General features: G+C 45.6%; 1 protein-coding gene across 3 annotated transcripts; it reads left to right on the forward strand.

Annotated features, from left to right (window-relative positions):
* Positions 1-367: 367 nt before the first annotated feature.
* Positions 368-10,187, forward strand: AGTRAP (angiotensin II receptor associated protein). 3 transcript variants are annotated; one of them, XM_040084841.2, is made up of 5 exons: positions 368-476; positions 6,267-6,301; positions 6,528-6,639; positions 7,209-7,407; positions 9,425-10,187. In XM_040084841.2, the coding sequence occupies exons 3-5, from the start codon at positions 6,535-6,537 to the stop codon at positions 9,529-9,531; spliced, it is 411 nt and encodes a 136-aa protein (XP_039940775.1). In that variant the 5' UTR covers positions 368-476; positions 6,267-6,301; positions 6,528-6,534; the 3' UTR covers positions 9,532-10,187. The 3 variants fall into 3 exon arrangements, with proteins under 3 accessions (XP_039940775.1, XP_039940774.1, XP_039940776.1); XM_040084840.1 differs by lacking the exon at positions 368-476 and adding an exon at positions 1,008-1,119; XM_040084842.2 differs by lacking the exons at positions 368-476; positions 6,267-6,301 and adding an exon at positions 6,403-6,420.
* Positions 10,188-15,856: the final 5,669 nt, after the last annotated feature.

The raw sequence follows: 15,856 nt of genomic DNA on the forward strand, positions 1-15,856 counted from the left end.
ACATTGAATGTGCAAGCAGCAGGAAGAGTTTGGCTGGGTGTTTGGAGCCAACAAACTGATCTGTACACACTTCGGCTGGGTGTTTGCAGCCAAGAAATTGATCTGTGCCTATTTATAATATAGTGGTGGCTTTGGAAACAAAATTCCAGAATTGTTAGGGTTGGAAGAAGCCTCTGGAGATCATCTAGTCCAACTCCCTGCTGCCCCTTCCCACTGCCAGGGCAGGGACACCTGGAGCAGGTGACACAGGAATGGTCCAGTTGGGTTTGGAATGTCTCCAGTGAGACTCCATGTCCTTCTCGGGCAGCCTGTCTCAGTGCTCTGCCACCCTCAATGTAAAGTTCTTTCTCACGCTGAGCAGGAACTGTTTACGCCCATCATCCTGAGACTGGGTACCACTGTGAAGAGTCTGTCACCATCCTCATGGACCCGCCTTCAAAGCATTAACGAGATCAGAAGCCGTGCGGTTCACACAGGTAGGCAGAGCACCCGGACTGCCTCCTCCGCTGGAACGCGTCTGAGCAGCTGCCACTCAGTGAACTCTAACAAGGACCCCCCAGAACCGCGGGGCACCGTCGGGCGTGCCCGGGGCCGCGGGCAGGGCAGGGTGGGGTGGGGCTGGGCAGGGCAGGGCTGGGCAGAGCAGGGCAGGGCGGGGCTGGGCAGGGCAGGGCGGGGCTGGGCAGGGCTGGGCAGAGCAGGGCAGGGCAGGGCAGGGCGGGGCAGGGTTGGGCAGAGCAGGGCAGGGCGGGGCTGGGCAGAGCAGAGCAGGGCAGGGCAGAGCAGGGCAGGGCGGGGCTGGGCTGGGCAGGGCAGGGTTGGGCAGAGCAGGGCAGAGCAGGGCAGGGCAGAGCAGGGCAGAGCAGGGCAGGGTTGGGCAGAGCAGGGCAGAGCAGGGCAGGGCGGGGCTGGGCTGAGCAGAGCAGGGTAGGGCAGAGCAGGGCAGGGTTGGGCAGAGCAGAGCTGGGCAGGGCAGAGCAGAGCAGAGCAGGGCAGGGCGGGCCCGGGGGCGGTGTCCCGGCTCCCCCCCGCCCCTCGCCGGCCCCGAACCCGGCCCTGCCCCACGTGAGCAGCGGTGCCGGGGCTGCTGCAATGGAGCTGCCGGCCGTCAGCCTCAAGGTAGGGGCTGCCCCTGGGGCTCGGGAGCGGGGCCGGGGGAGCGGGAGGGCGGCTGGGGGCTGCCGGGGTGGGCTGAGCCGAGCCGCTGGCGCTCGGACCGGCCCTCCCCGTGTCCCTCCTCTCCTCTCGCATGTTCTCCAGCCGTGTGCCTGGTCCACATCCTGGCCGAGGCCTTGCTCCGAGCTGCGGAGCCCTCTGAGGAAGAAAAGCTGAAGTTCCTACTTTTTTATCACATGGGCAAGGGCTGCAGAAGTTCTAAAAGCCATGAAGCCGAGGCGGGGGAGGTTTAGGTTGGATATCAGGAAAATGTTTTTCCCAGAGGCCGATCAGGCACTGAACAGGCTCCTCAGGGCAACGGTCACAGCCCGAGCCTCTCTGAGTTAAGGAGCACTTACACGAGGCTCTCAAGCACAGAGTGGAATTCTTGGGGTGTCTTGTGCAGAGCCGTGATCCTCATGGGTCATTTCCAACTCAGTTTATTCTATGAGTCTTGGTTAAACCTGCCAGGTGACGACTCCAAAGTTTTTTCTTCAATTCAGGATATTGCTAAAGTGGCCAAGGACTAGGCAGAGACAACAGCTGGCTATTAGCTAGTGTCCATGGGGGTTTCCAGCTCAGCTGACCAGAGCTAAGCCAAGACAAACACTGCACAAGATTCTGAGGAGACAAAGTTCTTGTTTGTCAGGCAAAGTATCTTAGAAAAATAAGCCCATTTACTTGGGGGTTTTCATCTGATAGATAGCTGCAGCTGCTTCTCTGCTGGGGAGGGCAGGCTCCACTTGAGGGCACTTTGGAAATTTCAGTGAATATCTGATAACCAGAGAAAGGAAATATAAGAGACTCTGTGGGTTTCCAAGACTTAAGCAGTTATGTTACATTTTTCACTTCTGGAAGAAGCACTTCCTTGCTGACAAGCCAGTGGATGTTAAAATCACACTTTGTTTACTTTTGATGTTGATGTTCGATTCTGGTGTCTTCTGTGCTACCAAACACATAACATTTTCCTCTGTTTTTTGGGGTTTTTTTTTGTCTTTCACATTTTCAGAGCCCTGAGATTTCTAGGTGTGTGTGTCGTTTCCCAGCTTCATTACTTTGTGATTTCATTTAATACAACATGATTCAGGTGCTTTCTTTGTTTAAAGCTTTGCCCAGAGAGTGAAAACATCACGGATCACATCAGGGTTTTTTTTTTTTGCTGATGATTCGTTAAGCTGTGAGCAGTGGCCTTGGACCAGGCTGCTTATGGGTTGGATGGGAGAATAGTATTATCTCAGCTACCATTATTAATTCAGCTTTGTACAGAACAGCTTTCATGTGGCTGTATTAAATAAAAGATTGGTGTTCATATAATGATGAATACCCCTCTTACTAGTTCACCAAGAAAAGCAACTTTCCTTGTTAGAGGCAAGTAAGCAAATGGATTTTTCAAGGCCCAGCATGTGGATTGTATTACATTCTGGAAACTAGCTGATACTTTGCTCTGACAAGTTTGGACTATTGTGTGATTCCCAGGGCACTAGGAAGATTAAAAGATTTTGCCTTCTGCTTTGTTTTTTAACTTGATTATTTTTTTTTCCATGCTAAAACAACAGTGAAAACTAAGGACATTTAATTAAAATAATTTGCCAACAAGAAATACATGTTCTACCATGGGAAATGGACAACAAAACTAAAATGTTGCCTTTCTTCTCTTGTTTCAGACAACCATTCCCCAGTCTTTTACTAGATAAGCATGAGTTTGTCCTGGGCGAACTGTTTTCAGCATTAAGAATTTCCTTGTTGTCAAGTCTGCCAGCTCTGCTCTGAGCTGCAAAGACAGGAATAGGGAGTTAATAGTTGTACCTACACTTCATACTGACTTAGGGCCTGATTCCCTGGAAAATACCACAAAGGTGGGGATGATTCTTACTCAGAAGGGGCCTGGAAATAACACACACTGCTATTATTCATTGGCATGATCTGCTTACTGGTTCTGTCAGATTATAAAGATGAGTCTTGTGATAGAAGTTGTTCCAAGAAAGCAGCATGACTGAGCTGTGTTTGTGCCAGAATGTAGCAGTATCTTAGCCTCGGGGTGTCTCTTAAAGCTACTTGCAGAGGTATAAAATTAATGTAGCAGGCTTTGCCTTGGAGTGGGTGGGGAACATTCTCAGGGAACAGGATCTCCTGCCTGGGTTCTAACAGCCATGCTCAGCAAAGCATGGGGGAAGCAGCACAGCCATACTTTTGCCATGACAGCTTGACACCTATGATTATTGAAATTACCATGCAGAGCCTTGAAATACGTTTGACTTTGATCAAGCCTAGACAATGCTCTGCAATCCATGTGCCCGGAAACACACATTTTGTGCTTAGGCATTTTTAAATGCTAAGTCACAGAATCAAGGAACAATAGAGATGTCTGTATGTCATGTGATTAAACCTTCTGCTCAAAGCAAGGAAAACTGCAAAGTTAGATCAAATAGCTCAACTCAGAAGTCAGCTGAGTTTTAAAATAAGAACAGAGCCATGACAGCCCCATTGGATAGCCTGCTTTGCTTAAGCACTCTCATTATTATCACTCTGTTATAATAATGAGGAGCATCCTCACAGGTGGCCGCTCAGATTCATATTTTGGTTTTGTGTGTTCTCAGGTGAATGTCACTCACAGAGCAGGTGAGCTTACTCTAAAATAATTAAAAAAAAAAAAAAAGTAAAATAGAAATTTTGATACAACAAGAAAATAATTGTAATTTGGAACTGTTTCGTTTTTAACTTGATCAAAATTCAACCTTGTGCTAAGTTCTGTGCTGAAGCATGTTTAAAGGAGTTCCTGTTCCAAAGAGTTTCCCATCTAATGAGACCCTGGCAGACCTAGGCTCTTTTTATGCTTGGCAATTAGTTCCATCACATGCTGGGATTTGCAAAGGAGGTAGGAATTCTCTTTAGCTCTCCCCAGTTTCCAAAGGGATGCTTTTAATTACATGGCCATCCTTTTTCCCAGAAGAGATGGGGACAAAGGACCCACCTTTATTTTTTGTTCTCACCACTAGTTAAGTCTTAGGAGTTATTTTCTAAAAAGAAGAAATGTATGTCTGTCTGTCTTAGCTACACACTTAAGTCCTTGGACAGATGGAAAAATTTTAAATTCTTCTTCTGTCTTATCAGGAGACTATCTGCAAATTAACTAACCTCACCTAGTGACTGTAGCTTTTCATTAACACTATATTTTCTATGTTAAAGCATACCAACACCACCAGCCAATTCCATAGTGCGCTGAAAAACTGTCAGGTAAATTGGACTAATAACTAAAAAGGGAATATCTTGGTTTTATTTCAGCAGTCACTCATAGTATCAGCCCTAGCTTACCTGACTTTATGCTGATGACTAAACATACTTCATAATTAAGTCACTGCAGTATTGATCTAGACAGCTTTAAAAAAAACCCACCCTGCCTAATTATGTTAACTGGTGGGCCTTGAGGGGTCTTGCGGGTATGTAACATGCAATTAAATACTACCTAATTAAGAAATTTCCTGATGTGATAGTCTCTTGAGTAAACACTATTTGCATGTCTCCATTCTTACCCAGGAATGTCTTACATCTTACTGATTAGCAGTTTTTCCATTGTATCTGTGCTACAGTCTGGGAGAAGGGGAAGCGTGAGGGGTGCTGAAGCATATTGTAAGCTTTCATGAACAATTAAAAAATCAATTAATAAAAATCTGTCTAAGCGATGTTGGAAGTTAGGGCAAAGTCTAGCGGGTGCTCAGCAGCTGTGATGGGGCACTGCAGGGAAGAGCAGGAAGTCATTTGCATTGTGGTGTCCGGGCAGAGCAGTGAGAGCCGCAGCAGCTGCGCCGCCCCTGTGCTTTCCTGACTGTGCTTCACTCGTGTCACAGCTTCACTCTCCTCTCCAGTTTTGTTTTAAGTTAGAGCATGGGGAATGTTTTAAGTCAAGGAATCTAGCAGGGTGTCAGTAGATCTTAATTTCTTTTTTTGTGTCTTAATGCTCCTGCATACAGCTTTCCTGTGTCCACTGAGTAACTCAGGCTTTTGCCATGTACTCATTTCCCAGTTTTCTTTTTTACCTTTAGAGGGTGAGTGTGCTTCAGAGGGGTTTTGGTAATGTGGGTTTGTTTTTTTTAATACCAAGGCCAGCAGAAATGCCAATTTGAAGCCTTTCTCACAGCTAGGAAAGAATGAAAGCATGCCTGTATCTCATGGATCCTCTGATATGTTCAGGCTTCAGCCTTTTATTGAGGCTGTTAATATAGCCTGTCTTCCATATTCTTGTTTTCTCAAATGTTTAGAGAGCAAATATGAGTCATCTCCCTTTAGTCAGGCTACAGATGTAGAAAAAGCCTGAAATTATTGTTATTCCTATTCTGAATAAACATGGAGGGTATGTTTCCTTGGTTACAAAAATGGCAAGTGGTGGTGAAGAGAATCCTTGTATCACTTATTCCAGTACGATCCTTTCTTCTTGGATTTCTCCCATTAAGCACAAGGACCAGGATCATCAAGGACAGGTGCAAAGTACAGAATTTGTGACATTATCTTACTGCTGCTCAGGGCACTGTTGGCATTTGGACTTGGTGGCTTCACTGGGAGTGAAAGGAGCTGTGTGCTCTGGCAGGATCAGGTTCAGAGAGTCCTGGAAGAAACCTCCAGGTCTGTTAATTCTGCTATAAACAGACCTGGAAGGAGGTAAAAGAAGGATTTGCTGAAGACTGGAGTGAAATTCTGGGAGCTGCAGGCATGGCCACCCATGGGATTTTTGGTGATGGGATGCCAGACTGGTCATGTATAAACTGTGCTAGCACAGCGTGAATCAGTTTGCTTGGCTTTCTGTGCAAGCTCTTCTGGTGTTCCAAAACTAATAACTCATTTAGAAAAGGCTAAGTAGTCCCTGAATAAGCTGTCATCAGAGATGACAAGAATGAATTACTACAGTGTAGCACCACAGGAAATACTCAGCAGCAGATGTGGGGAAAAGTAGCTTTGTCTTCACTGTCCCAATTGTCTCACCATCTTTCTGCACTAGTTCACGGGTCCAGGCCACTTTTCCACCCATCCCTTGGGGACAAGATGGTGCTGTTTCATGTTGATCCTCCCAGAGTTCTCCCAACGTGCTGACCTGTCTTCCTGTTTTGTTTTTTTCATAGGCTATCATTCTGGTACATTGGCTGCTCACAGTGTGGTGAGTGATTAGTGTCTGGCCTGGGGGAGAAGAGGGTCCTTCAAACTAGGAATGTGATGTTCCCTGGGAATCAGCACTCCCTGTTCGGGCCTGTGTGCAAGAAGATCCCAAATCTAAGAGTGAGGTGTTTGTAAGGGAACAGGGATGAAACCAAACTGTTGCAGGCATATTGTGAATGTGAGCCTTTTTTTTTTTTTTTTTTTTTTTTTTTTGTCTCATTTGGCAGGGGATGCATGAATTACATGTTGCCACTGTCCTATGCCTGGGGGAATTTCAGTGTCCTTGCAGTGGGGATCTGGGCCATTGTGCAGCGCGATTCCCTTGATGCCATAACGATGGTGAGTGTAAGAGTATTGGTCTCCCTCAGGCTGCTCAGGAAGAGGGTGGAGGCAGAGTCTTTGAGCTAGTGATGATTTTCAGCTGTTCCCAATACAGCAGTTGCCTGTTTGGGTGGGTTTGTGTTTAAGAGAGCATATAAATCTATGAACTCTGTAAACCATGGCAAGAAGCACTCACATCAATTATTTTTCTTCTCAGAGATGAAACATACTTGATTCTTCTTTTTTTATACCTGCTGTTGTAACTTGTAATGCCAGATGAGGACTCAAAGTGTTTAATATGCTTGAGTTGGAGGGGCTTTGTAACACCTTTTTCTGAACATTGAATAGATTGGCAAACCAAAATAAACAATTCTGGAATATATTATGAGAAGATATCTGACAGGAAAAGGCACAAAATACAAGATCATTCATGTAGGAGTATCTGTCTGCCTGGGGCAGTACCTGGAGGTCTTCACTTAGGGTGAAGCATGATTGTGCAACATAGATCTTGCAGGAAACAGATGCTGACTGTTACTGTGGTTAAACCCTTGTTCTGTTCATGTCCCATTCTCTGTCCTTGTTTCCAGTTCTTGGCTGGGCTGCTGCTCACAGTCCTCACAGACATCATTCACATCTCTATCTTCTACCCTTCACAAGACTTCCTCAGTGATGCGAAGCGTTTCAGTATAGGCATGGCCATCTTCAGTCTCCTCCTCAAACCTGTGTCCTGCTATTTGGTGTATCGAATGTATCGGGAGCGTGGAGGAGAGTACACCTTTAACATAGGTAGGATGCTTTTTCTGCTTCCATGTCAGAGTGGGCCACCTCCTCAGGACAGCCTTGCCCTCCTTTCCAGGCAGACAGGTGTTTGCTCTGTCTTGCTTGTGTTTGTTCTTCCATTTTGTTGTTCTGGTGTGTCTTTGGTCTTAAATTTATATTATTTCTCTCTCCCCTTGCAAACTTGAAGTTTTTGACAGCCATTTTGCTCACAATGGTGTTGAGAGGCTTTTCCTCTCTTCCTCCTCCTGCATTTGTGTGTGTTTGTTGGAAACTTCTGGGTGTCTTTTCTTTGTCAACCCTTTCTTTTCCTTCTGGGGGAGAGTAGAGGCAGTATTTCCTCTGGCTGGATTATGAACAAGAGGGAAATAAAGCTGGATTTCTCACTCCGTGCTTTCTGTGGGCCTCACATGTCCCTATTTACCTTGATTGCTTTGGTCTTTGTTCCTCACATGGAAAATGGGACTAATGTTTACCTGATGGGATTTAGCTTGGAGACACTTCTTTTTTCCCCTGGTTGTATTTGATAATGATAATGTAGAAAATTTGCCAGAGAGAATAGGCTGTGGCTAGATGGTAGGGGTCTTGGTGAGCTTTGGCAAGCATTCCTGTACTAGTTCATACCTGGGCAGCTGCCAGGGATTGATTGTTTGCCAGGGATTGTTGTTTGAATTCATGCTGGCAAAACCTGCAGCCTGTCACAGTTTTGTTTGTCATCCTAAAAAGCCTGTGCAGGACAAAAGATGGTGTACCTGCATTAAAGTGTCTGGAAGCTGTCTCTTATTCTGCTTCGGTGGTAGCAAAGATCACACTCCTGTGAAAAGAGGTGTAAACCTGCAGAGGAGGAGAAGCCATGGAAGGAAACCATGGCTTAGGGCTCTGTGTGCTATTTGTACCTCTGCTAGTGCAGTGTGGATGTCGTCTCTGCCAGCTACTTGTGAAAATCCAGATGGATAGGTCTTACCTAGGTCAGGAGGCATGTAAATCACATGCAGTGCCTTTTTTTGTGTCAGTTTTTATTAGCTGCTCACTGTGCCTGTCACTGGGATTCAACATGTATATCCCATAGAAAGTATAGGTATCAATTGAGGAGTTCATCTCTTTGCTTGGAATTTGGCAGCACTTCTTTTCAACCACACTATCCCAAACAGAGTCTCCTCTCAGGCACAGGTGGGAATTCAGACACTTTGTAGTTTCATAGCCTCTCCTGAACTGTCTTTCGTACAAGATTTTCAGTACTGTGTGTTCTTTTGTGCTGAATGTGCTTGACAAATTTCCTGTCATTCTCCTGCTATCTGGCATTTTCTTTTGAACCCAGCAGTGTTGAAATTTTCCTGGCCTTTTCTATCTTGTTTTCCTTCTACATGAGGTCCCTGTTTGTTGCTTGGGAGCATCCTTGCTGCTTAGAATAAATCCCTCATAGTCTGGTGGCTGTCTGTGACTCAGGTTGCTTTCTCCCCACGGCAAAGCCTGGCCCACAGATAAAGAGATGTCCATGCTCATTCTCTGCCTCCTCTTTCCCTGCTCATCCCCTGGACACTAATATGATTTTGCGCAGACAAATTGTTCATAGTGCAGTTAGGAGCACTATTTGATTCAAATTTTGTTCCACACTTGAGGCATAGCTGCATTATTGGGAGGAATGATTCATGGATGTATCATGCCTTTAAATCTATGCTGTCAGCCACAGTTCCTGCATCTTCTGTCTCTGTTCATTCTTCTATGAGCTCTCATACACTTTATTTTGCTGGATACACCATTGCAGGAACCTGTTGGGCTGCTAATGGGGTATTGTGGGTCTTGCTTTCCACACAGCCATGTGGCTACTAAGAGGGCGGTTCTCAAGGAAAGAATAGGCATGTTGGGAGGGTGACTTCTCTTACCTCCTGCCTGTTTAGTGAGGATCACAGACCACAGGTGCTGGGAGCTGGTAAAATGTGTGCTCCTGAGCTGTTGATTTCTTCTAGAGCATTCAGTTCTTGTGCTTTTCTTTGTCCCAAGCTTGTTCTCTTCCATCTCCATGCAGGTGTCACCAGTGCAGGCCAGGACCGCAGCGCCTACGAGCCCATTGATCAGCCAGACGTGCCTCCACAGTGGCCTTCCCCAGGCAAGGCAGCCCAGCCGCCCTACTGAGGCACGCTGCAGCCCAGGACACACACTGCTGTCACCCAGCTGAGCCTTCCACTCTTCCCACGGAGCAGCACCTGCTACTGGGCAAACAGAAGAGCTGATATTTCTTTTGCCTACCTAAAGGTTAGGCAGATGGGTTCTGCAGTAAGTGCAGAAGATTTTGGAGGTGTGTTAAGCACTGTGACTCACTGTAATCCCAGTACTCTCCTTTCCTCCCTCCTCTGTACATGTGACTGGATGCAGCTCCTGCAGTGTTCCAGTCTTTCATTGTGCTTCCTCTTCGTTATAAGAGAACCACTCAAAGTACTCCTGGACACGCAATTTGAAAGGCTTATGGACTGCCCTAAGACAAGACAGTGTAACCTAATTTTATGCAGATATTTTTCCAGGAAACATCTGGGAGTTCCCAAGAGCTGTTATTGATGGCATTATTTAACTTCTTGTGCTCCCAGTATCTGGTATTGGGTTTTATTAACTGATGCTTTTAGGCAAGTTGAATGTCCTTCAGGATACTTAAAATGACTGTTGAATGTCAATTATAGATCCTTTGTGCCTTGAAATAGCTTTTTGCCTTCAGCTGCTTGTCTTAACAGAACTGGAAATGTTACATTTTTCTAAGAAAACTATAAAATGAACACAGATTTTCTGTGTTAGAAAAAGTTACACTGGTCACTTATGTCTCATTTGAAAATGTAGCTTTTCCTGAGGGCTTGGGACTATAGACAGGAAGTCTGGGAGAGTCATTATGGGGGAAGGTCTACAGGTCTCTGATGGCTTTTAATCTAAGCTTTACTCTGCTAAGTAGAAGATACTGCTTGTAATTGTGTGGGTGGGAAGATGGGCTAGTAAAATGGGGATTGAGGAAGGATGGACTTACACTGTAGATGTGAGTTCCATTGGGCGTGACAAACTATAGACTCTGTTGTTATGCATGATAAATCCATCCTGCTGTGGCTTTCAGGTAAGATTCTAAAAAAAGAAAACCAAACAAACAAAACCCCAGAATTAAACAAACAAATTTCAGCAGGATTCATTTACAGAAGAAAATGATTATTCTAGAATTCTAGTGCTAGGAAGATAGCTATTTTTCTGAAGCAAGTTAATTTTCAAATTGACAAGACCTGCTGCTATGTTGATTCTTCAGTAACCAAGATCCCTGTTTGACCTTGTTCTCCAGAAGCATGCCATTTGTATTTTTAAAACCAAGCAGTTTTCCCAACTTTGATCACTTCAAACGTAAGCAGATCACTTCAGATCACTTTGATCTGTTCATACGTAAGCTTCCTCTACTCTGCTGCACAAGCACTACAGTGACCTCTTGGTATACCTGAACCAAGCATATGGGAAATGCCATAGAAGTGTCGTGCATTCTTTTTATAGGCTTTATGTATAATAGGCCACAAGAATAGGAATTGGTCTATTCTTGTGATTAGATGGCAAAGAAGGAAGGAATAGGCAGAAATTGCTGAGGCTTGTGGAGTTCCAGAGCCTTTATGTGAATGGGTTTTTTCAGCTCTTTAGAACTCTACAGTGACAGCACAGTTCCCTGAATGAGACATTTAAATGCTCAGGGTTTGGTTTTTTTACCTAGACCCATAGACCATAGACTAAAAATCACTGCTTTTAATGCTGTGGGGTTTGGGTGTTGGCACAGTCAGTTTTATCTAGGTAGGCCTTCCCAGATGTTGTACATTGGAATACCCATCTAGCTGGTCTGCCGTGCATTTTTCTGTGGAATATTTGGCACATTTGGGAACTCCGGGAAGCAGAGCAAGGCACAAGTAACATTCACCTTACAGTGCCTCAAGGACTATTTTGGACAGTAAATAGTGCCTCAAGGACTACTTGGACAGTAAATCGGAAGTGATGCTAAAAACAGACCCCTCTCCTGGCTGAGGAGGAAGAGGGTGTTTGTATCTGGTTCAGGTGGGTGCGAGGGGATTCACGGACCTGCTGTGCCAGAGCACGGCCTCGCTAGCTTCACGGTGCGGCTCTCATGGGGTCTCAGCGAAATCTCCTCACCCAGAGAGGTGCCATGCTCCATTCGGCTGTTTTTGCTTTGTTTTTTAAAATCCTCGGGTCCTGCTGTGCCCGGGGTTTTGGTGGTGAGCGGGCAGCTCCCCAGGATTACGTTTGGCCCGCCCAGGGCAGGTGCCTCCCTCAGCGCGGGCGGGTTCGGTCCGCGGGAGGAGGAGGAGGAGATGGCGCCTGTCCTGAGGCACTGCCTGGGACAAGCACGGCTCCCGCCCGGGATGAGCCCCCCCCCCGGCTTTAATTAGCCATGGCCCAGAGCGGCTTTCCCCGGCCATCTGTAACCCCGATCACCGACCTAATCGCGGGGATAAGCTGCTTATGGAGCCCCAGCTGGAGCGGGTCGCGGGCGCTGAGGGGGCCGAGGGTGGCTGTCGCCGCGAAGGCAGTGGCGGCCCCGCCGCGTGTGCTCGGTCCCCGGGGCCCGGCGGTGCAGCCGCTGCCTCCGCGAGTGGGTGAGTGGAGCCCTCGGGGCTGCTGAGGGGAGCCTGGGCCGTGGGCGAGGAGGTTCTCGCTCCCACTGCAGCTGGGACACTGGCGGGTGTTTGGATGGCGGCACTGGGGAGGGAAGAGCACCTGTGCTGGCATTGATTTCACAGGCGTCATGCGGTGGTTGGTTTGGTTTGTAACGCGAGCAGAGTTTGGGAAAAAACTGCTTTCTAAAACAGATGAAGTGTGATCTCAGAGTAATCGCTGGCCCCTACTTGGAATATGGAATGGATCCGCCTTGTTCTGAGGGATGGGGAAATAAGCACTGTGTGTGCAGTACAAATGTGTTTATTATGGGTCTGGATTTGTTACCGTATTGCTGAAATGGCATTTGCTTGAATGAGCTTGCTTTACTTTTTATTAACTGTCCTATTTATTTCCTTTTGCTTGTAACAACAGAAATAACTTGATCATCTTGATTTTTATTTGCTTAATTGAATTTGTTTCGGGTTTCAAGGTATTAGTGGGTTGCTGCAAAGTGTGTATATAGTAAGCATGCATTAAATGTTTTAGTTGGAATCATAAAAACGAATATAAAATCCATTGGTCATGGATTTTGCAGTTCATAAAATGTGCAGTTTGCCTTGACTATCTCTTTTGGCCTCAGAAGAAGTTTTAAAAAAATATTTTCATAAAATCTTGTTGAGTGGGATTAACCCTACCACTTAAAAGTTGTTATTTTAAAGTCCCAAATTGCAATTTCAGAAGGCAAATAAACATGATTTTGATAAGATGCTATTTCTTTCAGATCTCAATGAGCCTGAAATTCGTAATGAGTGAGATGAAGGACACTACCTGAAATAACCATGGTGATGTGTTGAGAACCTGGTACTTAGCACAGAGAATTGAAATGGAGAGCTAAAAAAAAAAATCACAAGTTATCAAAAAAATAGATTATTATCAAGAAAAGACATTATGCCCAGATTCTTGAGCATAAGGTAGTCTAGAGCCAGGTTTTGGATGCTCACAGAGCAAAACAACACTGAAAAATATGGTGGCTTTATGTCTTATTTAAATCCTTTGTAACACCCTTTTGTGATACGTTGCTTGTTGCTTGGATATTTCTGGGATGCAAGGAGTGCTTCCATGGAACACCAGTCCACTGCATTTTGTGGTTACGCTTCATGCAGCGATAGGCACCCTAAGGAAGGCGGCTGTGCTTTGTCTGTTGACTCTGTAGTTGCCAACTACAACTTGTCTGGAAAAAATAATGGGATCTTTCCGTTCATGGCACCCTCGGTGATACATGAAAGGCAGTAACAGCAGTTCCCAGGGATAATTGCAACATGGCCTGGCTGTCTCCTGCTGCTTTAGGAACTGTGTTTGCTCCCCAGATTGTGGTGATTACTGGAGGAGTTTGCATGTGAGAAGGAAAAATGAGCTGTTACAAACAGGGACAACTGAGCCTCAAATGCTCTCTTACAAGAGAATGAGATAAACACAGCTTGGAAAGTGCAATTTGACAGGAGGCTTTCTGGGATTAGAGTGTGTTTGAAAAAGACAATGGGCATTGATTTCATTGCTGTCTTTTCTCAGATTGACTAGGGGGTTTTAAGATGATAGAGATGTGTGTGTCTTTATACAATACCATTTTCATTTTTTAAAAGAGAGGTGGAAAAGAATGGTGGTTAGAATGACAGTGATTGACAAGTCACTTTTAAAATCTGAGGGAATGGAAGTACGGTCCTCTCAAATTGCAGTTACCTATTAGCAGCAATTTAAGAATCAATTTTCAGCATGAGTTTTATATGTATAACCATCAGACTTATTGGCTAGACTGCAAAGTAGGTCTCTCAGCTATGCTGTAAGTCTTCCAGATTAGGGGACAGTGTGGCCTTTATGGATATGTAAACATGGTTTCATCCTTTGGTGCAGACAAGAAGAAATAAGTCTGAGTAGCCTTTGCAGGGCTGTAGCATGATATGTGAAGAAATTTTCATTTGTAAAACAATTAAAGAGACCTTTAAGTCAAGGCTCTACCTTTCCTACGAGCCCTGGAGAAAATATGAGTGTGGAGGAGATCTGAGTTGAATTTCCCATCAGTGATGAGGGGTAAGCATTGTATGCCAGCTGGAACCACGTTGCTCTGACTTCTGTGAAAACATTTTTGTTAGACCTGTTGTTGGTCAGTGTCATGTAGATCTGGTGAAATGTAAAGCATCCAGTAAAAGTGCTACATGCTTTGTCTTGGCAGCGGGATAATTCAGACTTGCTAGCAACAAATTCTTTCTGAGGCTGCAGGAGTATAATGCTGGAAGTCTTTGTTTTCCTTTTTTTGTTGTTGAGAATTGAATCTGTCCTTTTCAGTCCTTCCTGATCTGCCAGATATGATTGTCTGCTGAAAAACAGGAAGAGAGTAGTGTCCATAACACTTTCAGGACTGAGGCTGGTGGATCAGAGACAAGAAATTCACAAGGAAAGTACCCAAGGGCTTTGGCAAACTAGGCAAGATGAGATAGGAAATATGTACAGTCTTTAGCTTATATTTTTTCTTTTTTTTCTTCAGAGCAAAGAAACATACAGAAGAACGTGAATTTCAATCTGTATTTGGGCACTAGAAGTCGAGTAGACATTTCTCATCCCTGGCCTGAGGCTGCAGCATTTGGTGTAAGCCTAGAGACAGCAGCACAGGGCTAGCTGTGTACCACACCTCTGTCAGATGGGAAGAGATCCCAATCTGAGACAGACTAATCTCTCCTGTCCTTCTCAGCCATTCCCAGACACTGCCAGCCAGTTCTCCAGTTCCTGCCTGCTGCAACAGAGTAATCTGTGCTCTAGGCTGCAGCAGCACAGCTCTGAGTGTGTGGTTCATAGAGTCCCCATCTTTCTTCGTCAGTGCTCCCTGCTGTGAATCTCCCCCAGAGGCACTTGCACCTTGAGGCTTGTGTTTTGGAAGGGAGGAGTGACAGTATTGACTTTCCTCAATAACTCCATCAGGAAGTGAAGGCAGCTAGTAGCTGCTCCATACCCACTGCTCACCATCACTATTCAGAAAGAAGGAACAAGAACTGTGAGTAGGTGGTGGAAAACCAGCAGCATCAGCCTTCTGCTGCTTCTTGTAGGGATCCAGAGAACCCTTTACTGGTCAATGCATGTTTGTCATCTCATGCTGCAGATTCCCCTCTTAGGCGTGAATTAGTGGTGGGTCCTTCTTTAAGGAACTCAAGTGAAAGTGTGAACATTGTTGCAGTTCAGCCCTGACCCTGAGATATCTTGATCCATCTAATTGGGAGTCTTTTCAGTCTCTTTTGCAATAGATCACAGATTTCTGCTAGTTTGTACTGTACAGTCCAGAGGCTTAAGCAAGAAAGTGCTTTGATGGGGATATGGGGTTCCCTCCTTCTGGAGCCCAAGTCTTCTCCAGTCATTGGCCATTCACGCTTTGCTCCTGATGATTTAGGTATCCTAACCTTAGGAGAGCTAGCTACAGTAAAAACCAGTGCTGCTCAGGCAAGATTGAAATGGGGTGTCCCATTTGCTAAAGACTGGAGCCTTGGTGCAGTGACAAGGCTCAGTCCTGCAGAGCCTTTCTCTGTCTCTCACAGATATGGATACACTGGCTCTAACACATGGAAAATAAAAATTTCAGGTGGCATCCAACTACAAATCCTTGCTTCTGGAGTGGGCTCAGGCAGGCCAGTGGATACAGAAGCAGGTTTCTCCTTCAATGGCTCCCCTTTCTTCAGATGCCAGTCCTTGGTAAAGCCATCTCTGGAAACTGGTAGTCTTTATGTTCTCAGAAAAAGTCTTTCTCCTAAAAAGGTTGTTAAAGGAGAACAGACATCTAATGAGGTGTCTCCATGTGTTG

Source organism: Hirundo rustica, chromosome 22, assembly GCF_015227805.2.
Source record: "Hirundo rustica isolate bHirRus1 chromosome 22, bHirRus1.pri.v3, whole genome shotgun sequence".
NCBI classification, from domain to species: Eukaryota; Metazoa; Chordata; class Aves; order Passeriformes; family Hirundinidae; genus Hirundo; species Hirundo rustica.

What these genes read in the sequence shown, in the direction of transcription:
- AGTRAP (XM_040084840.1), top strand. Translation starts at nt 1,093, where the DNA reads ATGGAGCTGCCGGCCGTCAGCCTCAAG. An exon ending in CCCTTGATGCCATAACGATG is followed by an intron (nt 6,640 to 7,208) that starts GTGAGTGTAAGA and finishes CCTTGTTTCCAG; the next exon opens with TTCTTGGCTGGGCTGCTGCT. An exon ending in AGAGTACACCTTTAACATAG is followed by an intron (nt 7,408 to 9,424) that starts GTAGGATGCTTT and finishes ATCTCCATGCAG; the next exon opens with GTGTCACCAGTGCAGGCCAG.